Source organism: Portunus trituberculatus, chromosome 13, assembly GCF_017591435.1.
Source record: "Portunus trituberculatus isolate SZX2019 chromosome 13, ASM1759143v1, whole genome shotgun sequence".
NCBI lineage: Eukaryota > Metazoa > Arthropoda > Malacostraca > Decapoda > Portunidae > Portunus > Portunus trituberculatus.
In genome coordinates, this window is record NC_059267.1 from 9,486,330 (window position 1) to 9,514,253 (window position 27,924).

Below are 27,924 nucleotides of genomic sequence, written 5' to 3' on the forward strand. Positions count from 1 at the left end.
AGAGAGAGAGATCTGTCAATATGTTTTTTGCCAGTCAATCAATGGGCATAGATTATAGTACAGATCATTAAATGTCCCTTACACCTTAAAATCAATATTCTCTGACTAGGAGTATTTTCTGGGAGAAATGTTGATAACTCTTTTTACTTCATTCATTGGCATGTATTAGAATAGAGATAAAAAAATCTATGGTGAGTGGTATGTATAACAAGCATTAGTCCAACTATAATCTGTAGCACTACACCTGTTATTGTGCTTGGGTTTATACTGATTAAATGATAAGCCTCGAGAACATGGATGTACTTATTGATGTGAAAATGTAAAAATTAAAAAAAAGGTCTGGATGATGATTGATAATTATGAAGAAAGCAACAGGTTAGTTCTGCAATACACAAGTGAGGGAAATCTCAGAGTGAAGACATGGAGAGGAGCAGAATAAGTGATCAGAAGTGAGGTATAGGAGTATACTGTACTACATCATCCTGAAATAACATTCCTTGGTCAAGTGCAGTGTCCATACATCACAGCAGGAACACACCTATACTTTCCTTATCCTAACCACCAGTAATCATCAGCCACGGAGGGATACTGCAACACATGTACCATTGCTGGTAAATTGCTTGGTATGTAACAACTATGTCTATGACAATTTATTGTTATTTGATTATCAAATCCAATAATGTGTACACTGGTGATTCATAAAGGTAGGAAATATAACAAAAGAAAGTGAAAAAGTATCATTTACTTAAAAACAGTTGTACCTAGACTCAATGCTTCACATATAGAATTATATTTTGCACAGTGATTAGCATTGTGTGATGTTGACAGCACAACATTCAAGAACATAAATTTCCTTGAAAAAACCATCAGTCTTATAAATCCTACAGTTACAGGTTACTTTCAGATAAATAGTTTTCTGGAGTAGAAACCAAAGGATCACATCCTCCATAGATCTGCAATTCTTTCTACATGGATATAATATTCATGACACACCAAGAACACTAAGCAGACTGCATGATGACTGCATGATGGGAATGAACAATGAGAGCATCAAGGACAGCATGAAGTACACACAATATTCCATCCAGGTAGTTCATGACATTACATCACCACCTCTCTATCTATTGAGGATGAAAACAGCAAACCAGGAGAGCCAGTTAAGACCTATATTAGTATCTAAACATATAACCATATGGACCTTTACTAATCTAGTCCTCATAGAAGAAGGGCTCTGGGGGGTCAGGTTCAGTCTCCTCCTCTGCCTTGGGCCCAAGGGCAGGGACGGGCTGGACCAACTCTTCACTGTCTTCAGGCTTGGTGTCACGCATCAGGATGATGCCGCCGATGGCCAGCTCCTTGACGGGGGCGTAGCGGGAGCCATCTGCCATTCTCACCACCTTCAGCTGGGCCTTCATCACCCTTGCTGGGTTGCTGAGGAGGTCAAAGGCAGGCTCCTCCTTTTTCTTCTCTTCCTCCTTTTTCTTCTCCTCCTTCTCTTTTTCCTTTTCCTTCTCCTCCTTCTCTTTCTTCTCTTCATCCACATCCATCTTCTCATCCTTCTGTTCCTTCTTCTTGCGCTCATCATCCTTCTTCTTGGCCTTTGCAGTAATGGATAGCACAGCTGTCACCTTCTCTGCCACCTCCTTCTTCTTCTCCTCCAGAGGTGCTGGGTAACCATAGGTGGATGGCTTAGCATTGGAGAGGAACTGCATCTTGGGCATCTTCAGCTCTGAGTTGAGGCCAATGAGGCAGGTGGGGGTGAAGGCCATGGATAGGAAGTGGGCAAGGGGGAACCAATACCAGAATTGTGTGAAGACAAACATGCCAACCACAGAAGTCATGCTAGTGTGACCTGTGCGGCTCTGCAGGGAGATGGTCATGTTGCGGCCACCAGCATCAATTATGCCCTGTGCCAAGATTGCACCAAACTTGGCAATGGAATCTTCATGCTTGTCCGAGATGACCTTGGCGTACAGCTGGCGAAAGTCCTTCACCTTGGGGCAGGTGGCCTCTGTCTGCTGGATGAGCACCAGAGCTGAAGCAATGAGGGCACCCTGCCGCACAAAATTGACTGGATCATTGGTGAGCGGCTCCAGTAGGCCCAGAGCTTCCTTTTGGCCCGTGCCAGAGCAGGCTACACCCAGGGCCATGGCAGCCCCATACCGCACGTGAGGGTTGTACGACTCAGACAGGAGGGACACCATACTGGGGATCTGCTCAGGTGAGCGGAACAGCAAGAAACCCAAAGCCTCCACTGCAGCACGGCGCACGTCATTGTCCACGTCTGACACAGCCACATGCAGCAGTCGCTTCATGGCTGGCGTGGAGGCTGTGCCGCAGTAGGCCATGGCCACAGTGTACATGGCTGCCCGCCGCAAGATGGCATCCTTGTCCTCGCTGAGCTCTGTGATGAGCCGGTCTGCCTGGTCCTGCTGGCCATACATGGTCAGAGCAATGCCCTGGGCCAAGCCTCGCAGGATCTTCTCATGCTGGGTATCCCGTGCATAGCTGGCCATGTCTGAGACAGCCTGGTCATTTGCAGAGCCCAGCATCACCAGCCCCATGGCCAGGCCAGCCGCCTCACCGGTCACAGCATCATCTTGAAATAGGCAATACTTGAGCTGCTCGTACACATCAGTGCGCTGAGTTCCCATTGCTGCCAGACCCAGCCCAAGGCAGCCACCATGACGCACAATCTGCAACACAAAATGCATCCAAGCTTTACACCACCACCTGAGAGAGAGAGAGAGAGAGAGAGAGAGAGAGAGAGAGAGAGAGAGAGAGAGAGAGAGAGAGAGAGAGAGAGAGAGAGAGAGAGAGAGAGAGAGAGAGAGAGAGAGAGAGAGAGAGAGAGAGAGAGAGAGAGAGAGAGAGAGAGAGAGAGAGAGAGAGAGAATGACTATCACCACCACTCTTCCTCCCTATGGTGTTGGCAGTAGTACACTCACATCACTGGTGGCATCCTTGGTCTGGTTGAGGAGGTACTCAATAATGTTTGCTCCGTGGTTAGCATGGATCAGGCCTAGGGCATAGAGAGAGCCGCTCTCAGCATAGCCTGGGCTGTTGGACTCCTTGGGGAGGTATGCCTGCATCAGGGTGAGGGCCTCCTTCTCATGGCCGCGGTGGATCACTCCTAGGGAAGCTGTGGCCGTCATTTTGGCCCAGTTAGTGGCCCTGGACAGCCACTCCAAGTTGTCCCTGTGGGTGAGTCATTGTGTTGAGTATGTAATTCTGTATTTAAGGGAAATTCACTAAATAGTTTTTTTTAAACAAAATATTTCTTTGAATACAAAATATCATATGAATAAAGAAAACACCTTTGGTTATCAACTTTTAGTTCTTTCCATAAATCTGAGAGATTCTGTGACTGATGCAGGTGTGAATGTATGCATATATCATTCTTTACTGGGAATACTGGCCTGATATACAAATACTGCAAAACCTTCTAAAGAAACCTCATTACATCAGATACTGGATAAAACAAACCCTTATACATTCATTAAATGAGCAGTACTCTGAACAAATTAAATGTCATGACAAGTAATGAAAGTTTGCTAAAATCTGAGTGACATATGGATGGCTGATGATGAAACTGCATCCTTTAAATATCCTACTGTGCTCTCATGGTTGTCACTGTTGGACTTACATAACGACTATACTAGAACTCATCCGTAGCTACCCACAAGGTGTGGCTCCTCTTGGGTGCGACGTTGCCACTGCTATACCAGTACTTTCTTCAAAGAAAACGGAGTGATGATCGTTCTCTACTTCACTAAAAGAAGTCAGAAGAGACCCAAATACCTATGCAGCTATATAGTACATTAAATGCAATAAAGATTCTGGTTATATACATGAAAATGAGACAAGTAATTTACATGTTTGTCAAATAAGTGCACATACGAGTAGAAACACAGTAATATATTGAGTGGTTCCTTGCTTGAGTTAAAGGTAAGAGTGTTGCCCGATTTGCTTTCTCTTGCAAGAAATATCTATTAAGGCGGAATATGAATTCCTTGGTCTGGCTGCGCAAGACAGTGTATGACGGGGAAGCGTCAGGGGGTCCTTCCATGGTGGTGACCAGAGGAGAAGTGAAGCGACACGTGCGTGGCGACCTGACTCACCCCCCCAACCTCCCCGGGAAATTCCACCTGGGTCATGAGTGGCAACGTCGCCTGACCTGATATGACACATCACCGTCCATGTATATGAACTAGTTTAATTTATTTTTGTATATGACAATTATTTATATCATCTACCACTTAATTAAGGTTTCTGAATGTTCTGAGAACATTTTTTTTTATAATGCTATGATTACAGGACAGTGAGTAGTTTGTTTTTATTGGAGATTTGGCATAGTCTCACGGCAGACATGACCAACGCCCTATGGGTAGGTACGGATGGGTTTTAGTATAAAATTCAGTAAAAAGTCTGACTGCAACAGCTGTTGAATATCACAAAGTTTTATACTTGCTAACCTAGTTTTGGTGTGTCATATCACAGGTCTACTGTACAGATAACAAACTCCTTCCATTTCATACCTGAGGAACTGGTCAGAAGTTGTTCCACAGTGCATGAAGGCATTGGCGATGACAGTGGCAGTGTGGCAAACAGATGCCCGCACTGCCTCCTTGCTGTGGCGCAGGATGAGCATGTCTGTGTGGTTGTTGGCAATGAGGAACTGAAGGTGCTGCTCAATGGTCATCTCACCACTCAGGATACGGGCAAGCTTCTCCACACGGGTCTGGTGGGTCTTCTCTAGCTCTGTCTATGGTGAGGACAGGAAGAAAAGAAGCTCAGATTTTCACAAAAAAAAAAAAAAAAAAAAAAAAAAAAAAAAAAAACTCACTCACTCACTCACACACACACACACACACACACACACACACACATATATATATATATATATATATATATATATATATATATATATATATATATATATATATATATATATATATATATATATATCTCTTGTAGGCATACAAGGTTGAAAGCTATATCAATTTCTCCTTTATTGATTTTCTTATGTACGGTTTCTATTTGCTGTACTGTTTTTCGGTGTTCGTCCGGTAGCTGGAGCAAAAGCTCAGTGAAGGGGGGGGCGACGTTTCGGAACTAACTTGTTCCATCTTCAGGTTGAGTATGGTGTCAGGGTTGATGATTATGGGTACAAAATACCCACACGGGCTATGGTGGCCTGTTCTGTTCTTGTATTTCTTCTTAGCGGCGCTGGTGCCGCTTTTTCTTGCTCTGACTGGCTTGGTCGTCTGAAGAGTCACTGGTCTTGTTGGAGTTCTTCGTTATGTCGGCCATGAGTTGTTCGTAGGTCGGGAAGTAGTTCTTGGTGGGTGGTGCGTCGTTCTGGCTGGACAGGGTGTCCCACTGCCACTTGATGGTTGTGGCAGCGTCGGAGGTGGCCTTCTTCTTGCCCTTTATTTGCCAGCCTGCTGTAGGTGCTGGGGAAGTAGTGGTGTGGTCAAGCAGGTCCGTGGTGTGGCTGTGTAAGCTTGTGTCTGTGCCTACTACGTCCACAACCTCGTTCTCAATCTCTTCCTCGTTGCCCGTTCCCTCCTCCACGCGGTCTTTGTGACGAAGTTCTTCTTTGGGCAGCTGGTGTCCTTTCTTCGTCTTCTGGGTACGGTGTCGTGTGGTGGTGATGGCTTCCTCTGGGATGGTGATGGCAGGTAGCCCGTTGTGCTTCAGCAGAAGCGGTATCAAGGTCTGCAGGCGGCGGGTGTTGGTGCCAGCAAGCACTTGCGCCGTACATATGCAGGCCTTGATCTTGAGATCCGCTTCTGCTGCTTTCTCGGCCCTGGGAGATGACTTAGGGCAGAGAGGAGGGCGTTCCACTTTCCCATCCCGAGTTACCTCTCTGGCCTCTGGTCCCTTCTTCCCCTTCAAGGTGGTGAAGGTGGCGGTGTCTCCCTCTCGGGGAAGAACCTTCCTGAAGGATCTCGTGAGGCCAGAAAAGTGGACAAAGAAGTCTTGGTTGGCTTCGGAGTCACGGATGAAACCGAAGCCAGACTTCCCATTGTACCACTTGAAGGTACCTCGGTGTTGCTGTGCTGCCATCGCAGAGGTGTTGCTGCTCTCGCTTGCCTGAGAGGAATGGGTGTCAGGGTAGCGAGGAGCTCCTTATAAACAAGAATGCTGGATCAGGTGAGCGGTGGGAGGAGCTAAGCTGTGCGCTGATTGGCTGGTGCGTTTTCCATGGTGTGATGACACTTAGAGGATGGGAGAATTTGCAGGTTATCGGTTTGCACGTTCATGGTGGGCTGTTTTTCATTGATATAGATGGTTTCAAGGTACTGAAGGCGGCGTGGGTCACGTTCTCTGTCGATGACTTTCGTGTTATCGTTGAGATCATGGCAAGTTAGGCGACTGCGATGTTGTGTAGCATAGTGATCCTTGATGGCTCCGCAGTCTCGACAGTGTGGTCCGTGTCATTCCAATGTAGGAGTGAGGCTTGCATTCCTCACTGTTGCAGGTATGCTGGTAAATGACATGGTCCTCTTGTAGGGGCGTCGTGCTTCCCAAAGGTCGGTTGCGAAGAAGCTGTGATGTTTTCCTTGTCTTGTAGTATAGAGTGAGAGTGATCCTACTGTTCTTGTCGGTGGGTCGCACGTTCTTGTAAACAATGTTTTTCATGGTCTTTTCTTTGGTCTTGTAGTTGGTGGACATGTGTCCTCTGTAGTAAATTTTGATTGTTTCTCCTCCTTCCATTTCTTCTTGCTGAGTGTGCCACTTGTCTACACATCTTTTTGTGATATGTGATACATCAGAGTTAGCGTATCCATTGTTAATGAGGACTTGTGTTATGCGTTCCAGTTCTAGGTGAGTGTCTTTCCAGCTGGAACAATGTGTAAGGGCCCTTCTGACATAGGCACTGATGGGGCACTCACTGCTTCCCCTTGCTAGATATTCTCATCACTGCACAACACTCCGGCTTCACCACCACAGTTTATACCAAACCAACCAACAAGGGACTTTGCCTTAACGGAAACAGTGAGAGCCCCAAGCGTTACTTAGACTCCTTCCCGCCATGCCATACAACACCCCAGTGTGACAGATAGATGAAGGGAGAGGTTAGGTTGCACTCCTGCTTGCACACTCTCTTACATATTTTTTTTTCTTTGCTGATCTTCCTACTGCAACATGGGGAGAAAATAAAATAGGCTACAGCAGCTGAAGAAGATGTGAGAGATGAAGAAAAAGAAGAGAGAATAGGAGATAAATGAGAAAAGGGAAGAGATAGCTCAGTGGCAGGTGAAGCTGAGGCATTTGGCATGAGAGGGAAGGAGATTTTGGAGAAAGCTAAGAAAATGAAATCAAGGAAAAGTAAATTAGAAAAATACATGAGGAGGAGGAGAAGAGGAAAGAAGAGGGAAAAATATACATACTTGGAGGTGTCAATTTTCATTAGGACCAAAAAATCTACTTGGAAAGGACTGTCTCATGGAGAACAGGGAAGGTGCCTACTGACAGTTAGAATAAACCATAATTCTACGAAACAGCATTCTTAGGACTCCCACCAGTGAGCTAAATTTACCGGCAAAAGCACAAAGAATCAGAGCCAGGAAATTTGATAGTGTCACCATAAGGTAAATAGCTCCTGAAATGAAGTACTAAATAAGGGAATAATTATATCATTCTTTGTGTGCAGTTTCTCTATAGATCAACACACAACATATAATAAATCTACTAATTTTGATAAACATATAGCGTGGGTGCTAAACTTTTAAAACTTTAAAGAGCCGTATCTCAAAACATGATTTTTCAAGATATATAAAACTGTATAAAACCAACCATTACACATGCTACCTTGAAACTTGGTGTACTTATTGACAGTGAGAGGGGTAACATTTTGTCAGATCAGTTTTTCTCTTAAGTGATTCAACAGTTTTTAATGATGTAAAATAACAGCTGTTCACTGTTTTGCTGAAGTCATAAAATGCAAACTTTAAAAAATCATATCTCATGATGTATGGAGAAATTGAAAAAAAAGCATTCTCTACTTCTATAGGCATCTCTCAAGTACGTATGTTTATGCAAAAGCACATTTAAAAAAATCTGAAATAAGGCCTGTATGACACTTTGAATGTAACTCTATGCATGACATCATGAAGTCATGATGTCATTACTCTATCACATTCACAATCATACACATCAAAGACAACCAGCAGCTTATAACATTCTGAAAACTTTGTCATAAATCCTATGCCATTTTTTTAATAAGTTTTCAAATCTTGACTGCAGCATGCTTAAGAATGAAGAGAGAGAGAGAGAGAGAGAGAGAGAGAGAGAGAGAGAGAGAGAGAGAGAGAGAGAGAGAGAGAGAGAGAGAGAGAGAGAGAGAGAGAGAGAGAGAGAGAGAGAGAGAGAGACATAATATGAAATATCATATCTAAATAGTTACTGCTTAAATTAATGAAACATTATATAAATAAAATAAATACAAAGAATAACACAAAATAAAAAAATAATCACCCTTGTAATTACTCTTAGAATACAATGATTCACTCAGTGATAATGGTGGCAAATATTGTTCCTGAAGATAGTGAAGAGGTGGGAATAACACCAAACACAATGTCAAACTGCTTTAGCAAAATGAGAGAATCTTGCTCTACAGAGGCCACTGTATCACCACAGAGGCCGGCTACTGACTGGCTACACCACCACTAGTGATTCCACACACAAAATAATGAAGAAAAGCATAACAAATAAAACACATAAATGAGAGATTGAAATAAATAATGATAGCGGCTACACAAATAATAATATTGATGATAATAATAAAAGGAAAAAGAACTCACAATATATACATAGATACATACTAATATATCCAAACAAATGCTGCTATACATGCCAGCAGAGTGAGAGCACACACTCCAGTGATGGTAAACACTAAGCATAACCAATCGTAAAACAAGCAAAAGGCAGTAATGAAGAAACAAAGGTAAAAGTGAAAAATGTATAAGATAGCAATGAAAGGGTTAATATGGATCAGGTTCAGTATCTTGTGGTGAGACAGACAAGATGGCAAAAATTTCAAAGTTTTCTCTTGATCATACCAGATTAAGATGGCAAAAATCAATAGCTTTCTTTTAAAATGTACTATATCAGAGAAGTCAAGGCTATTATGGTGAGGTAGACAAGGAGGCAAAAGTTGAGCTTCCATTTAAACATATATCACAGAAATTCAGTGTTGTGGTGACTGGCAAGGCAGATAAGGAAGCACAAATCCAAGTTTTCTTTTAGGCATGTGTCACAGAGCCTAACCAGCATCTTCATTCAGTCTTCTCTCATAAAAGTTCATTACCATGTTTGTGTGATTCAATCTCTTCTTGTAAGGGAAGGAAGTATGATGAGGAAGGGAAAAGTTAATATATGTTCTTCCAGTTCAACATTCCTACACTCAACTCTTGTCAGCTGTCCATGTATCCCAAGCCATCCCAGCAACCTTCCACACACACACACACACACACACACACACACACACACACACACACACACACACACACACACACACACACACACAGCCTCACCCACCAGGTCATCTAGAGTCTTCTCCTCCGTCATGGGTGCATCTCCACCCTCCTCCTCTTGAGTGCTGCCTCCTCCTCCACTTTTCTCCTCATCCTCCGCAGTGGCAGGCGTGGAGGACGTGGTAGTGGTGGTGGTGGTTGTTGTGGTGGTAGTGGTGGCAGCAGCTGGTGCAGTGGTGGTGGTGGATGCAGTGGAGAGGGCATCCACATCTTTGAGAAGTGAGGGGACAGGTGCAGTGGTGTGCAGGCCCTGTCGCACGTGGGACAGCAGGTCCTGGGTGGCGCTCTCATACAGATCAAAGCCGATCTGGTATGCCATGAGCTCGTTGTCCTACAGGTGGACCAAAAAGATTCAAATGGCCTGTCTCTTTAATTCATTCTATTTTCTATATAAATCATTTTTTGCATTAATCACTTGGTTTTTGCACTGATTGTTTCACTCATATAAAGTAATTTTCATGTATTAAACCTAACCAATATCAAATTAAATCTTATTAAATGTACATTGCTCAACATGAGTTTTTTATATAGAAATCATTACCATGACTAATACTTTAATCAGATCTGTTACAATTCTTTATAATACTTTGAAATCCTTATCTGTATAAAGACAATCATAATCATGTACGGGTGAATGTGTCCTAACTACGAGGGATGAGCTTTTCAGCAGTTAGAACCCATTCATATGTACATAATTATCCTTTTACTGATAAGGTTTTTAACACATTATCAACACACAGACGTCAAAACAGTATGATCCATACATATCAAACATCTGAAACCCAAACTCAGTAATCATCTATCTTCAGCATAATTCAATTTTCTATAAACCTTCTCTCAGAGCCTTGGTGATGTAGAGCCATGACCAATATCTTCCATACACTTTTACCTTATTGCCAGTCCTCACTCTTCCACCACAGACAACACTATAGACTAGTGCTGCTTTACCACGTTATTTTTTTTTTTTTTTTTTTTTTGCTCACTGTAATTTGTCAATTGTGTTTTGTTGCTTTACCATGTCTGTTCATTTATTTTTGTGTTTGTGTTCTGTACTGCCTTTACCACTTTGTTCACACATGTCTGTTTTTATTTCAATTATAATATTCTTTCATATCTTTTAATACCTGATGATGTCTTCTGCAAAGGCAAAATGTCATTGAGAATAATGAAGAAGGAAGCTCAGCATATCCCTACTCAACTATAAACTGTTGGATGTTTCCTTCTATATATATATATATATATATATATATATATATATATATATATATATATATATATATATATATATATATATATATATATATATATATATATATATATATATATATATATATATATATATATATATATATATATATATATATATATATATATATATATATATATATATATATATATATATATATATATATATATATATATATATATATATATATATATATATATATATACGCATATAGGTAAGTCAATTTACGCGTGTTTAATTTATGCATTTTTGTTAATACGCAACCGAAAAAACATTACAATTAATTAAATTTGTGCGATCAGTTTGCTTATACACGATTTGGAACACATCCTGCATCCCCCTATTATCTATTGTTTCTTATGAGAATTACAAGTTTGTTTTACATGAATTTTGAAATACATGTATGCGATGCCTCTTGGAACGCATCTATCGTATAAATCGAGAATTACCTGTGTATATATATATATATATATATATATATATATATATATATATATATATATATATATATATATATATATATAGTAGAAGCTTGAGTTACAAGTACCTTGACTTATGAGTAATCCAAGATGCGAGCTATCCCTCGCTAAAATTTTTTGCTTTGGTTTGCACAAGCCAAAATCTGAGTTTTGACCCAGAGGCAGGTATGCCGTCGCAATTCAGTGCAGTGAACACCCAGCATCCCGGATCTGACACTTTCACTTCACTTCACCCCGCCACGCCATGAAAGCATTTCTTGTGTTGTGCAAGCATTTTGTGTGTTTTGTGCAGTTACTTAGCCAAATTTCTTTTGTCTGACCATGGCTCCTAAGGAAGTGGCACTATGTATACCATTATTGCTTTTTATCTTACATTACCCTGTAGTTCTGTCTGGCCTGCCATCTTTCACCTGAGTTGCTATTACAATACTTTTTATATTAGCGTTTCCTGTCTCATCTCTTCATGTGTTCTCTATCTGCCCTATCTTCTTTCAGTATCCCTAAGCAGTCATTTAATTACTCTACTCACTAACACCACTGGTATAATTACTCTATGTCTTCCTCATCTCTTTGTTGTCTTTCTGTTACCCTATAATCAACTCTCATTTCACTGTTTCATCACGTTTTTCTTATCCTGTCATTCAATTATTCTAATCATTGCCACTCTCTTCTTTCTTTTCTCTGTACATTTCTTAATGTTTTCTTATGTGGTCTTAGTTCAGTAATTTCATTACTATATTACCACTTTTTGCCTGATCTCTCCAACAAGTTCTCTGTCTACTATACCTTCTTTCACTATCTTCAGGTTGCCAATTCATTGATCATTAATACTGGTTACCTCATTTCTCTATGCCTTGCCTTGCCTTCTACTATGCCTATGTTGTTCTGTTACTATACTTCCATTTCTCATCTCGTCCTTCCATCAAAGATCTTAGTCTGCCCTACTATCATTTCCCACACTCAAGTCACCATTCTCTCACTCAAATCATCACCACTCTGTGTATATCAGTCAACCCACCATGGCCTCACTCTTCAGGCTGTCATTCTTGATAAGCTTGTCAAGAATAGAGGCCACTTCATGAGGTTTGTCCAAGTGGATGAGACACTGACACATGTTGACATAGTCTGGAGTCTCCAGACCTTGGTACAGGGACACCAGCTGCTCCAACACCTCGTCCCGGAACTTCCGCTGCTCAATGTATTGCATGGCAATCTTGTAGGAGTAGGTCAGGCTGCCCACTATGTCATCCTGTGGCATATCAAGGACATGTTGTTAGGTTTGCAGCAAGAGATGAAAGCCTTCCCATCATGATCAAGAGCACACCCAAAACACAAAACAGAAGACAGAAAGGCACAATATTATCAGAGGAGCTGCAGGCTTAGACAAAAAAAAAAAAATTTTCCTAATATCTTTATGGATGACATCTAAAAGTATTTAAAACACGTGTGAGCAAAGAAATATTTATAAATACATATAAACCTAATATACAGACAATGTCAACAATGCAAAACCTACAAAGGAACTTCGTTATTATGTGAGCTAATTCTGAAGGCCAGTTATCATTCTAAATGAATTATAAGAATATATGTATATTGTTATGAAAATTCACTCTTAAATATTTTGAGTACTCTATACCAGTGTTATCCAAACTGGGGTCTGTGTACCCCTGGGGGTACAGAACATAACCAGAGGGATATGTGAAAAGACCAAAAACACACACAAACACACACCAGAAATTTCCCATGTTCTATAAAGGCATAGAGAGAGGGAGGGGAGGGAAAGGTGTCCAGGAAGGATGTGTATTGTACAAGAGGATTGAGTGCTGACTGCTGGGGAACCACTCACAGTGATTCACTGTTGCTGTCTTGTCAGACAGTGTGTGCATCTGTATTTGTAAAATAACATGCAAACTTACAGATGCAGTTACTGCTGTTAACAACCGTGTCTGTAAACTTCTAAAAAAAAAAAAAGTACAGCAAACCCCCATACTTGGCGAATCTCAGCTTGGCAAAATTCACTTTTGGCAGTAGGGTGGCCATGGACCACTGAGTGCATGCTTGGCAATTTAAATTCAAAGTTGGTGGCCATACGGTGAACCACACGGCTCCCTGATGACGTCAGACCTCTCTCTGTGAGAATCTCCTTCAGCCACTTTGTGCTACCCTCTGTTCTGCTAGCATGGGAATGAATTCAGGCGATTTACTGCCAACATGGCCTCTACCAGCGTAACAAGTGGTACCGGTCGGGGTAAGAACAATGGTGGTGGCAGCAAGGACGAAAGTGGGCAAGAGAAACGGGTTGAAAAACGGGAGTACAGACGAGGAAAGCATCACAAATCGTACAGTGTGAGTGAAAAAGAGAAAATTATCAAGATGATAGACGAAGGAAGCAGAAATTGTGACAAAGTTACAGCGTTAAATGTACCACAGTCAACAGTGAGGCGATTACGAAAGGCCTTTATATCATGTCTTATTAGCTTTATTGATTGTTTATTGGTCTGTTTTGTACATGTGTTCTAATATGAAAAGGCAAAAGATTTTATTTCAGCTTGAAAGATGTTATTTTAGAGGCCAAAAGAGGGACTTTGGCAATGACCAAAGACTGATTGAGGCATTTTTTAGGCAATTTATATGGTATAAAGAACTCGTGCTTGGCAAAATTCATATTTGGCGATAGTTTTGCCAGACTAATTAACTCGCCAAGTGTGGGGGCTTACTGTACACACTGTTTTGTGTGTGTATTTACCTAATTGTATTGTAAAGGGTTCGAGCGGGGTTCATAGTGTCCTGTCTCCATATCTCCATTTATCTAATTTTTTTTTAAGGCTATGCACATTATGTGCTATAGCAACTTCATCATTCAATGCATTCCACTTTTCCACCGTTCAATGTGGAAAACTATTTTCCAATATCCTTCACACACTGCCTCTTCCTATCTTCTTTGCAAGTCCTCTTGTCCTTCCAGCTTCTGTTACCAGCACCAGGTCTTGCTTGTCTATTTTCTCAATGTCATTAACTATTTCATACATTGTTATTAGATCTCTTCTTTCTCTTCTATCCTGTAAGGTTGGCAGTCCCATTTCCTTCAGCCTTTCTTCATATGTTAGGTCCTTTAGTTCCAGCACCATCTTTGTAGCTATCCTCTGGATCCGTTCTGATCTTCTTGTATCCTTTTTCAAGCTCAGTGACCACACCATTGCTGCTTATTCCAATTTTGGACGTATCATACTTGTGATAATTTTTTTTTCATTATAACCTTGTCCAAATACTGAAATGGCACTCTAATATTACTCAACATTTTATACAGTTCCAAATATCTTAATTATGTGTTTTTTCTTGGAGCACAGATTTTCTTGTGTAACCACTCCCAGATCTTTTCCTCTTTAATCTTCATTATTCGTTGCTCTCCCATCAAATAGTTCCATACTGGTCTTCTCTTACTCTTTCCTAATTCCATTACATGGCACTTCTTGGTATTAAATCAGAACTTTCACTTCTTGCTCCTCTCATAAATTTTGTCTATATCTTCCTGCAGCAACAAACAGTCTTCTTGGGTCTTGATTACTCTTAGTAATTTTGCATTATCAGCAAACAAATTAATATATCTAGTCACTCCATTCTGTATGTCGTTTACATATACCTGGAACATAATAGGGGCTAACATTGACCCTTGTAGCACTCCACTTGTTACCATACTCCAGGATGAGTATGTATCTCTGATCACAGTTCTCATCTCTCTGTCCTTCCAGTAATCCCTTATCCAATCTAACATTACTCCTCTCAGTCCTACATTCTCTAAATTCCAAAGTAGTCTGCTATGTGGGGCTTTATCAAAAGCTTTTTTTTCTGTCTAGGTAAAGTGTCCACCCATCCATCTCTGCTCTCCAGTCCTTCTACTACTCTTGAGTAGAAACTTAGTAAATTTGACACACATGACCTTCCTGTCCTGAATCCAAATTGTCTGTTTGATATAACTTGTTTTTCTTCCAGATATTTAACCAATTTTTCTTTGATAACAATTTCACATATCTTTCCCACAACACTTGTAAGTGACACCACTCCTGTAATTTAATGGCTCAGTTGATTTTCCTCCTTTGAATATTGTGATTATGTTAGCTCTCTTCCATTCCAGTGGTACACTCCCTTCTTTTAATGAGCTTGTAACCATTTCCCAAATAGGATCTAACAATTGATCTCTAGACTACATTGCTTCAGTGCCCAGCCTGACACACCATCTGGTCCCATCGTTTCCCTGACATCCAAATTTTCTAGCAGTCTTCCAATTTCTTCTTTGTGCACTGTGATTTTCCGCAAGCCTTGACAATGCAATATCCTATTTGGTTCTGTAAAATCCTCTTCTTCAGTGAAAGCAGTCTTGAAACTCTCATTCATTATTTCTCTCATTTCATTTGCTGTTTGGTATGTCTTCCCTCCTTTAACTATTTTTCTATTGTTTCCTTATTCTTCATCTTTCCATTTATATACTTGTAGAATAGCTTGGGTTCATCTTCACTTTTCTGCACCACATCTTTCTCAAAACTTCTTTCTTCCTCTCTCCTTACTCTAATATATTCATTTCTCGCATCCTTATACAGTAAAACCTCGCTTGACGAACGTCTCTAACGACGAACAATTCAGGAGAAGACCAAGAAATTTGTCAATATATCGACCCAGGGGACGAACGATATTTTGGGGGACGAACGCGGTTAAATGGCTCGCTGCCGTTTGTGTGATAGCCAACCCGGCTATCACACAACAACAAAACAAAACATAAGCACAAAAGAAAATAGAAACTTGAACATACGAAAAATATTACAAAACATAATCTCCGTGCCACCACGATTTTCTCCTGTTTTTCCTGGGCATGGTGATGTTACCGGCGTGCTCTACTGTAGCTTCCTCAGCGTTATCCTCTCTGCTATAACAGGGCCCCACATAGCGGCACTGACTTGTGACGCTACACAGCTGTTGTGTAGCTCTGGTACGCTGCACACATCCAAAGTCCTCTCTCATGACTGTCTTCTCGGATCTTGTCTGTCTTCCTCCCCATCCTCCTCTCCTCCATTCCATCATGCCATCAACGTCCAGTCTCTCAAGTAAATAACTTTTTCTGTTTTATTCATTTTGTTATCATTTTGATAGCATTTAGTTACGTAAAACAATTTAGGCTTTTTATAATTATTTCGTTCATGTCATGCATACATTAAAGGTCTATTTTGAATGGGTTTTATAGACAAAAGTATGATTTTTTTTTGGTCTGGAATGGATTAATGGTATTTCAATACATTCTTATGGGAAAAATTGATTCAGGGGACGAACAAATCGGGTGACGAACAGGATTTCCCTTTTCTTGCCAGTATCTCCTCCACTGCCACTTGTGATCTCATTCTCACTTTCAGTGATCTCTTTCCCCTTCACTAAACCTTCCCAATCTAATCACTTCCTCCACTTCTTGTTCCAACCCCTGTGTGCTGTCCTGAACTAACTTAATAACACCCTTTGTCAACTCTCTCTCTCTCTCTCTCTCTCATGAACTTGTTAGGATTTTTTCCCCTTCAGCCCCAAAACTTAGGATACGTTTCCTTTTGTCCACTGTGTCCCTTACCAAATCTTCCTTCTCCTTAATTACTTGTATCACAGTGCCATTTGTCTTTTCTTGTATCTGTTTCTTTACTGCCTCTAAGAATTTTACTTTTTCCTCTTCCTGTTTCCTTTTCCAAGCATTTCTTAATTCCTCCAATTTGATCTCATCCATTCCATTTTCCACTTTGCCTGCCTCATCCTGTACTTTCTCCAGTAGGCTTTTAATGACTTCTCATACTCGCAACATGTAGCCATTAATATACCATTTTGTTTCTTCATCTCCTCCATCTCCTCTTTCATCACCTGGTTTACTTCTCTTACTTTCTCACATTCTTCTATTCTCTCTTTTAGTTCAGTGTTTTCTTTCATTAATTTGTCTTGTTTTTTCAGACTTTCATACTTCCTTCATATATCTCATCTACCTCTCCACGTTCATCAGCCTTCTCACATTACCTTTTTCCTCTCTAAACCTTGAAAATTCCTTCTCTCAATCTCCTCAGCCTTATTGGTGTTTCAATAAATCTTGGGTTTTCTAGACATGGCGAATGTTTTAAAATTCATGTCTGGCAGGGCCACCTACTTCCGCCTCTCCCTCCATTTTTCACTCCAAACAGCACCTAAATCTTGCTTATTTTGGAGACAGGACAACCTTATGGCCTTATTCCCCCCTGTACGTAGTGTCTAGGTCTGATTCACAATGCCTGTTGCTGGAATGTGCTACTGGCAACACAACCTCTCTCCACAGAGTTCTCGGCGTATGTGTATTTACCTAAAAGGGGCCAATTAGACTAAGGATGTGGATGATGTATATGTGAGTGAAATTCAATGTGGGATTACCAGTCTTACATACATACATACACATATATATATATATATATATATATAGAGAGAGAGAGAGAGAGAGAGAGAGAGAGAGAGAGAGAGAGAGAGAGAGAGAGAGAGAGAGAGAGAGAGAGAGAGAGAGAGAGAGAGAGAGAGAGAGAGAGAGAGAGAGAGAGAGAGAGAGAGAGGCATTGTGACATAAAAGCAGTCTCTTCCTGGCCCACATCCCTATAAGCGCTCACAACATTCCACTAACCGAGGTCATGATGGCCTCCCTGAACCAGTCCATGCGGTGTGTCTCCAGGGCAATGCCGATTGCATGGCGGTACTGCTGGTCCTCAATGCAGCGTCGGAACATATTGTTGAGGAGTGTCTCCAGGCGAGGGTCCATCTTGGCATCCTTCTGGGCCCGCAGCTTGATGTAGTGGTCAATGGCATGCACTGAGACGAAAAGGAAGAAGAGTGATAAGTGGTTACCTGCAGTGAGCTGTCTTTTTATGGCTACAGTAAAGTATGGAGCAGGAAATGTTGTTACTGCTTCATGGTGTTCACAGAGTGGGAGAGTAGCAACTTGTGGGTTGTACATTTACTTTTTTATATGAATGAAGCATAAAATGACAACATTAGAATATGACAGAGAGGAGTAAAAGGTAATGAGAAAAGGGAATACTGGGACAAAAATCAATGAAAAACTCTACTCTTGTGGCTGTTTCCTATGAGAAAAAAATGCATTTACAGCATGTAGTACAGTGAAACCTTGATTTCTGAACTTAAATAATTCCTGAAGGCCATTCACTAACCTAAATGTTAAAAAAAACTAAGCCATTTTCCCCATAGGGATCAATGTAAAACAGATTAATCCATTCCTGGACCCCAAGGCTGCATTTGAGAGAGCAACTTGGCACACACCCCACACTACCTTCAGTACGTATCCTCTGATCAAACACTTTTGTACACCTCTCAGCTGGAATAAACAAAGGCTCGTCATTGCTATAGTATCGGCACCTAATTGACAACAAGAGCTGGACAGCAAGCTGGCATGGCAAGTCTCGGGAGTCACAATATTCCACAAGATGTTTGCTAATGACATCATGATAGCTAATCACAGCAAAAAGGCACCTCACCTATTCCAGGACAGCTAGTGATGCATACTGAACGTCATCAGGAAGTTCAGCGCAAGCCGCCTTATTGCAGTTAGATGCCATTACTATTGCAATGACAATCCTTAGTTTATTCCAGCTGAGAGATGCACAAGTGCATATGATAGAGGATACATGCTGCAGGGAGCACAGAGTGCATGCCAAGTCACTCTCTCAAACGCAGCCCTGAGGTCTAGAAATGGATTTATCTATTTCCCGTGGATTGTTTGCCAACCAAATTATGGAACATCAACTGAAGTAATTTTGAGCTCAAAATTTTTTTCAGCAACCAATTTGTTAGAAAAGGGAGCCATTTAGCAACCAAGGTTCCACTGTACTAACAAGAAAAACTATATCAACTGAAGATAGACACTGGACACAGGACATCTTAATACCAAAGTGACAATGTGAAAACAGAGGTGAATGTAGAAAAGCTTCAACAAGAAAGGCATTGCAACTCACCCTTGATGGTGTCGATATACAGCTGGTTGGGATCCTGGTGCAACATGGGTCCTGAGCGTAGGGCATAAGTGAGGGAGTCCAGGTAAGAGCCTAAGTGGAAATACACCTTTGACACCAGCAGTGCTGCCAGCTCCCTCTTAGGAAAGCTGCCATCCTCCTCCAGCCTCTCTCTGTAGGAATGAAGGACTTACAAGATACATGAACCAGAGACAAATAGCAATTATTTCATAATTCTATCTTCCTTTACAGAATTGGACTGACTCACCACAATACCTATTCAATGTGCAGGAGAGAGAGAGAGAGAGAGAGAGAGAGAGAGAGAGAGAGAGAGAGAGAGAGAGAGAGAGAGAGAGAGAGAGAGAGAGAGAGAGAGAGAGAGAGAGAGCTCATAATACTGTTCCAAAAAGATACTACAAGAAAAGGATTGAAAGAGTTAGGTAATCTAGTTTTAAAGGTGCATTGATACTTTTGTTGTTACACAAGACATTGTGGAAAGGAGGAATGACAGAGAATTTCAGAGTGGACACACTAGGCTGCAAATATGTAGGTATTATGTAGCAAGGCTTCAGGAGTTGAAAGGCAAGCAATCAGAAAAGTAATAACTATGAAAATAATAATAAGACAGTAAGAGGTGCAACAATGCAGCAGTGAATGAGAACTTCTCTTTTCAAATAGACTCCAAATTGTTTATAAATACATTAAATTTTCCCTATATAGCTATAAGAACAGTGATCAATACGTGGATAACAAACAGTGTGTGCAGAGTTAGCAGCAGGAAGATGGCAAAGTACAGATCTTCCCTACTTTACAATTCACCATTACACAGTCTTTACACACATAGCACTGTGACTGTGCAGGTGGGCGGGCATGTCAATGTGAGTGATTTTTCCTCCCTCCTACCAAGATTTTGAGATGACTAAACACTTACAGAAAATCAGTACAGCACCTCTAAGGTGCAAATATTCTTAAATCATATCAGCACTGCTATACACACAAAACACAACAAGAAAAAATTTTTCAATTGCCTTACATCTTCTGTATGGAGTCAGCAATCTCAGGCCAGAAGGTGTCAGTGATCTCATTGAGTCGCTCCAGTGCAAACATCCTCAGTTCATCCTGTGTTTCATCCAGCAGGGCCAGGATGCCCGCTGCAATGGAAGACACAGGTAAGCACACAAGACACAGATAACACATCATCTACTGCAAAACATATTGTTACACCCAAGAAACACAAAATAAGGAATGAGATAAAAAATTGAGGAAGGAAGAAATGATAAAGCAAACAAAGACAAAGAAGGAATAATTGAGGAAGAATATTAGCAGTACTTGATGCATTTCCTTAGACCCCAGAGTGCCTCTCGATAGCTAAAGATGCAAAAATATTGTGTAACACAAAAGCACAACAAACAGAAGCGTCAGGAAAGGTGGGTGATCCAGAAGTGAGACACTTTGTTAGTGATTCTTATAAGAAATGATCCATTCCTAAGAGTGATCAACTAGCAACACCAGGCTGTGGTGGTGTGGTGCATGGCAATCACCATAGGCAAACACCTCTACATCACTTTTTTGGGGGGATATTCAATTTATAATAGCTAAGTATTTTCTTTTTATTTAGTTTTGTTGTTTTAGCACGTTCCCTGCAATACAACCCACCGGTGGGTCATCAGTTACTATCCAGTGTTGCGATGCAATCCACCAGTGGGTCGTACAACAGTTTTCACATATATCACATTTCAATCTTACTATTAACAGAAATTGGATTATACAGTAAAACTGCAATAAACAGTATGTGTAGGAGGGCATAATAAATCCTGAATGACAAATAATATGAAGCTTATTTTGTTTTTAGTGTTAAGAAAATTATATGAAAAATAGTCTTCTTGTTTCCATATTATTTTAAAAGCATTCTTTCCTTCAGAAGAACATAAAACTTTCCTATAACAAATCATTGAAACAGATATCACAATTGGACTTTCCTTGACAAGCTTCAGTGATTTTTTTATTGATTTTTTTTTATATTTTCCTGATACTATTTGGACAATTTGTAAAAAAAGCTGCCATTGGTGACCCTTTTGAATTGCATATATAAATAAACATAAGTAAAGAAACAAAACAGAATAAATAAAAAATATCTGTAATAAAAATTAACTGAAAAATACTTCTCTTTTTCTAATACATGTAAGAAAACTACATCATCTTGCATTTTTCTTCAGAACATAAAACTTGTTTATAACAAATAATCCAGACTGAGATATTACATTTTCTTTATTGATCTTTTCATAATTTTCCTGATATCATCTTTATTATCTTACTTACATTGAAACACATCAAAATTCACCATAAAATACAAGTTAGGTACATCCATCACTGTTGAAAATATCCTCTTTATAGAATTTACCAAGTTTTTTGATAGGTGATGAACCTACATGAGTAGCCTATAACTAATTCTTGATCCAGCACTTGCTCACTATGCTAACCAACCACAGGAAAGGAGAGAAAGCATTGTCTATAACTGCAGTTTTATAAGCCACTTGGCAGTATCTTGCTTTAGCAATGCACATTCTTCTGGCATTGAGTCCTTATCTTTATTATGACATAAAGCTCATATTTTCACAATTGAACTGCACTGGCTAATTCAGTAAAAAGCAATACAAAACCTCTATTTGTTAGGGGAGGTAAAAGCCATAGTTTGGAGGATTGTATAGGCAGGTTTCAGTTAATCTTTAAACACTTCTAACAATTGGTCACCAAGAAATAGTTAATCCATACAGTGTTCAGTAGGTGTGTATGTATCTATATATGTGTCTCTTAGAGAAGTGTTTAGTACGTATATATGCAATTTAATTTTCAAACTATATTGCAGCCTTCAATTTGTTTGCAAATTTCAGACTTTTTACTAAGAGCAACAAAGGCTATTTTGACTAAGTCTGGAGTGAATTTTTTCACAAATATATACTTATCTTTTGGGTTCAGAATTATCAAACAATGGACTCGGACTTAATTGGCAACTGTATTGTTTGTTTGTTTTTCTTCCTAAATGGCTTTATCAATGTGATATAAATATAATATCAAAGCAATAAAATTAAACTGAATGTTATGAAATTGAGGAAGGATAAATATTTTAGTTATTAATGTTTTGGTGAGGTGAAATTATTGCAGATTAGGCTACACAGCATGATCACTAAAAATGATCACCACCTAAGGCACTTTCTCTAAAGTTTCTACTTGAATCTGTACAGGGGATCCTTGTGATTCGACCGTTTGCAGTTCGAATTATCGCCAATTCAAACTCAAGTTAATTGATACCCAATCCTCAAACCCGGTCAAATCTGCCGCCACCCTACATTCATCTTAAATTCATGTAAGGGGTTATCACACTGGCTATCTGGATCATCCGCTCCAGATAGCTGGAACTTTCCCGGGATTAGTGGAGCAAAGTTGGGATGGCTTCATCTCCATTCCTGTTCTTCGTATGCTATCCCAATGAAAAAATAAACATAAGATATGTAATAAAACCCTATCATTCAAACTAAAAAGAACGTGCCTGAATTTTTCATATATTGAATACTAAATATTTCATCAGTCGAGAAAGATTAAATATATGTATATTATGTCAACAATTTGGGTTCATGGCAACCATCTCTTGACTCCAAAAGTTGCCGACGCGCAGCTCTCGGTTCTTCCCTAGTTTCCTTTTCTTCAATAACTAGATGTGCAAGTGCAATGGCAGCACGAAGCACAGGTTGAGATATAAGCGGCATGGTTTTGTTCTGGTTTGTTTTGATTAGGTTTGGTCTTGGTTGCTGGGCCGTTTGCCTAGCATAGCAAGAACGCGGCCAGCTTGTGTGTGATAATGTTCCTGGTTTCGCACCAAGAACCATGGCCCACATTTCACATATCATAGGCCAGTGTGATACCCCCTTAAACCAAAGTTACCCTGTGCAATATAAATGAAGCTTTTAATAGCACTGATTTAGTCTAGGTTAGTGTTTTTTTAGAGGTTATAGTGATGTTTTGGGGTGTCTAGGCTGGAGGTTGGTCCCTTTCCCACCCTAATTCTTAAGTATCTTATGGGAAAAATTGCTTCACGATTTGAATAAACACTGATTTGACTGATGAAAAACCGCCCTAACCCTGTTGAATTGCGAGGATCCCCTGTATTCAATAAAGCATAATAAATATGAATTGGAACTTCAGAGTAAAGAAAAAGCAAACTAAGTTGTACAGTAGTACTTTCTATTCTTTAAGATCTGTGGGAGCAGTAGCCATGGTCTTGAGACATGTGGATGTTGTCACATGCACATCCAAGCATTTTGTTGAATGTATAATTCTTGTTTATGTAGACATTTTTAATGTAAAGTACTTACTCTTTAAACAAATTATAAGATTGTGCGAAGTGCATGTAAAGGCAACAATAAAAGCTTCAAAAGATATATAAATAAAATCCCAAATCTCTAAATCTGATAAACCTCATGTAGTCTGAGTAAGGAAAAATTACAAGAATAAAAAATGCATATCTATATCAAATGATTTGTTATTTTCTGCAAATGAAAAATATAAGAAAAGTATTACCTGAAAACGCCTAACACTGTAAAGATTAAGCAACATCTGGTTTAACAAAGTTGGGGAAAATCCTGCAGCTAATTGAAGTGTGGGGTAATGGGCCAATATAATAGCACCTAATTCTTTACCATTTCCATCCAGACCTTCACAAAACCCACTGTATATATAAAATACAATATAAAGTGATGAAAAAATGTCCCCAACTCTTTATGCCCAACAAGTTTGGGTATCAGTGGGAATGAGGGGATTTTGGGTGGGGTAAGAAGAAAATAAGTATTTTGCATTTTGCATGAAGTAAATCATCAGAATCACCTAAAACAAAGGAAATACATCACCAGAATCACTTAAAATACACCCATATGCACCAGAAAGCACATTTGCCAATCATAATAACAAACAATCCTGGGAAAATTTTGCGCCACATAAGCCGAAAATCTGTAGTCAAACTAGATGACTGCAGTGATAGTGTAAGGTTTGGGTTAGGCTGAAGTGTCCAATAGAAATGCAAAAAAAAAAACATTGAAAATTCTCTTCCCATAATTGCACTATTCCCATAAATTTCAGAATCATGTCATGCCTAGTCTCAACTTTTGCAGAAATGGTTGTAGTTTTATGTGGTACAATGTGTTTGTAAATCTTGTTCTTCATTGTTGAGAAAAATTGACTTAAAATCAGTGCATACCTATTTTTACACTGTGGCCATTATGTATGCAGGTGGTCCAAAAGGTACTCTTGGCCTTTTAACTCAAACACTATGACAATAGAGTGGTTCCTCTACATACAAAATACTACATTCATTGCTGTAGTAAACTACGATATACCTAAGTATCAATGTGAGTCAACATCTACAACTGGCATTTTTGAAGAATTTTTCAAGAACATAAAAGTTTGACATTTTTTTTATTTCTTTTTTTTTTTTATCATATGTGTTATGTGTATGTACATGACTTTTGGTTTGCCCTTAAACATAAGATATAACTTGTTATAAATAAGTACATAGCTACAGGTATTTCTTATTTTGTGTGATATATGGGTTCCTACAGGCATCACACAAACTGAAATCACACACACAAAATAAATATATGTTCCCCATAAGAAACAATGGATAATAGGGGGATGGAGTTCTGGCCCAAAAACTTCCATTTTTTTACAAAACACATTTATTTGACTAATAAAGTGAACGTGTTCTAAAAATGTATCATTCTAAACCTGTGTGTAACACTAAGATGTAAATAAAGTGTAAATAAAGCAACCATTAACACCTTACATGATACTCCCTCACTTCTCACAGTCCCTCACAGTCACTCACCATCTTTATATGTGCTGGCTGTGACTGTAAACACACGAGAGGATAGTGGGAGTGGCTGCCTGTTGGTAGGCAGCGGAACTATGCATCTGGTGCACTGTTTGAAATGCAGTTGGGGCAATTCGCATCTTAGCGAACAGATCGCACAATTCTAATTAACCATAATATTTCTAATGTTGCATCTTAACAAATTCGCACATAAAGAGCATGCACAAAACAATAAATACCTGCACAAAAATGCCTATAAACATTAAAGAAACACGCCTCCTTATTGGGCAAAAAAAATTTTTTTTGCTAGCTAAATAGTTACTTGACTTGGCCTTGACTAATTTGAGAGTTAATACATTCTGATTCTGATTTATGATGTGCAGGAAACCACACTCAGTGCATTACATACATATCTTTTAGTTGGTTGATGAGTGGCGGGGAAGGGATCTAAGTGTGGAAGGGAAGGAAGTGAATCAAGTGTGTCTCTTAGTGTTGAGTCGTGTTGTGATAAACGATTGCACATTTGTTTAGAATGTGTCTACTGTACTGTTGTCTGAAATATAATGAGGAAGTCTGTTCCAGTCTCCTATAGTGCTTGTATGTGTCTGTGTTAGTATGATATATTTGGTTGTGTGTGTTACAAATATGTTCATTTTTTGTGCTGTGGATCAATGTCACTCCTCCAGTGTTCGGCTGGCTATAGAACAGGTGGAATCTACGTGAATGTTGAATTAGGTCCATGGAAAGATGAATCCCAATAAGTACAGTGCATGGTACCCAATAAGGACGTGCATACCTTTAAGGGCACAACGTTCTGGACAATTCATAGGGTAAGTTACACTGGATGGTTCTCTGACAGTTTAAGAGGATACTGACTCCTTTTCATTCCTGTGATAGAGGTGGTCTTGGAATGTTAAGCAATGTGTCTTAGGACTGTCTGACAGCAGTTTGATAAAATGCCTACCTATTGATCTTTGGTATCTGTGATTGGTCCAATGGGTTTATAAGCAGTCCTCATGCATTTTTTTATGCACTACATGACAAATTTAATCTACAAATAGAAAAAAATTGTAATTTTCAATTAGAAAATTAGTCATTAAACAAGAAAAAGTTGCAATCCTTAGGTTAATATAAGAAAACTGTTTTTACACCTTCACTTATATTTTTGCTGCATCTCTTCAGTCATAACAAACCCAACAGTTGATGCCTGTTGACATGAGGCAGAATGGTTATGTTAAAAAATGAGACCAAATTTTAATGTACAATTGTCGTCATATCCTGTGAAGTTTTTAAATGCCAAGTGTGTACCTAATGGACCGATGGGTACCTAATGGACACTTTACACTACTTCAGGTAAAGTTCGGTTAGATTATGTAAACACGGTAGTGATTTTTACAATGTGGCATGAAATTTTTGTTACATTATGAATTATCATGAATGCAGAACATGCTTTCCTGGTGCATAAGAGTGTGTTAAGTGGTTCTGGTCAAACATTTGCCGTGATTCAGGTGATTCTGATGATTTACTCCCCAAATGCACATCTTACTCCATCCAAAAGCCTCACATTCCCAAGCTAGTTGGGGGCAGAGGGTTGGTGGCATTTTTCTGACACTTTATATTATTGTATTACATAAATAGGTATATACAATGGGTTTTGTGAAGGTCTGGAAGAAAATAGTATCAAGTGTGAATGTCAGACAAGCAATAGGATGATGTGGTCAAGCCCTTCATTTCTGTAAAAATAATTGACTTTACCAATCAATGTGACAATTTCCAATCAAAACACATCAAAATCTACCAAATTAAATAAATCAATGGTAAAATTATAAGAATACAGTGCTTGGAAAATGTAATCAGTAACCCTTCCACCAATTCTTAATCATTGTACTTTTAATGCTGGCTGGATGCCACAGCTGATGCTGCTGTGAGGCTGACCACACCTTCGCCACAGACACCAACAGGATGGATAAGCAGGTCAAGCGGGAACACCAGCCCTACCTAAGATGGGCCACAGAGGGTCCAGATAATTCACACCTGGTCACCTCCAAGCACAGGGTCACTGCATGGCTGGCCCTGACTGATTGACCCTCACGGGGTAGTCAAAATGACTTCGCTGGAGGATGACATGCCAGTATTAGGGCCACTCCTCACCTTCCCAGCCTTACAGCAAACCAACCAACAATACTCAGGGATATAAAAAACACATCCACCAGAAACGCAACCCTCATAGAATCTCCTACCCCGCATAATTAAGAGATACACCAATGTGCCACACCGGGTTCAACTTTCCTTCAACGCCTCATTTTTGGCTCAAACCTTTCACATACCACACAGTACTGCAAGTGTTGGGTCTAACACTGCAATCTAGCGTACATTTAACCAGCTAGGGTGAGTAATAATGGGGTAGAAGCAGAAGAACTCACCTGCAGACGTGATGAACCCCATAGCGGACGAGAAATGACTTTACAGTTTTGTCTTCAACACAACACACGCTTTACATATACTCCCAATGGTCCCTGACAAAAGTTTATTTTCATAGATAATCTTGTTAAAACATCATTACTTCATCTGAATATATTTTTTAGCATTGTAAATTAATATTTTTTTGCTAAAAATAAGGAAAAGAGCATTGAGTTCCTTCTTTTCTTCTTCTCTTTTCACAATTTTACATGAAAAGAAATGTAGTGAAATACATCTTAAATAGAATATGGATTTTGGAGTAAAATATAAAACAAATTTGACCTACAGTTTAGAAAAATGTTATTTTATACACATTACAAGAGACCTCTTT

General features: G+C 39.6%; 1 protein-coding gene across 3 annotated transcripts; it reads right to left on the bottom strand.

Moving 5' to 3' along the window:
* Positions 1-727: 727 nt before the first annotated feature.
* LOC123503107 (26S proteasome non-ATPase regulatory subunit 1-like) lies at positions 728-27,694 on the bottom strand. Of its 3 annotated transcripts, none has more exons than XM_045252534.1 (10): positions 27,557-27,694; positions 20,307-20,424; positions 19,277-19,446; positions 17,932-18,116; positions 12,289-12,519; positions 9,550-9,876; positions 4,539-4,765; positions 3,684-3,734; positions 2,949-3,198; positions 728-2,696 (listed from the first exon to the last, which is right to left on the bottom strand). In XM_045252534.1, exons 1-10 carry the CDS (start codon positions 27,576-27,578, stop codon positions 1,209-1,211), a joined length of 3,069 nt encoding a protein of 1,022 aa, XP_045108469.1. In that variant the 5' UTR covers positions 27,579-27,694; the 3' UTR covers positions 728-1,208. The 3 variants fall into 3 exon arrangements, with proteins under 3 accessions (XP_045108469.1, XP_045108472.1, XP_045108470.1); XM_045252537.1 differs by having other exon boundaries at positions 19,277-19,462; XM_045252535.1 differs by lacking the exon at positions 3,684-3,734.
* Positions 27,695-27,924: the final 230 nt, after the last annotated feature.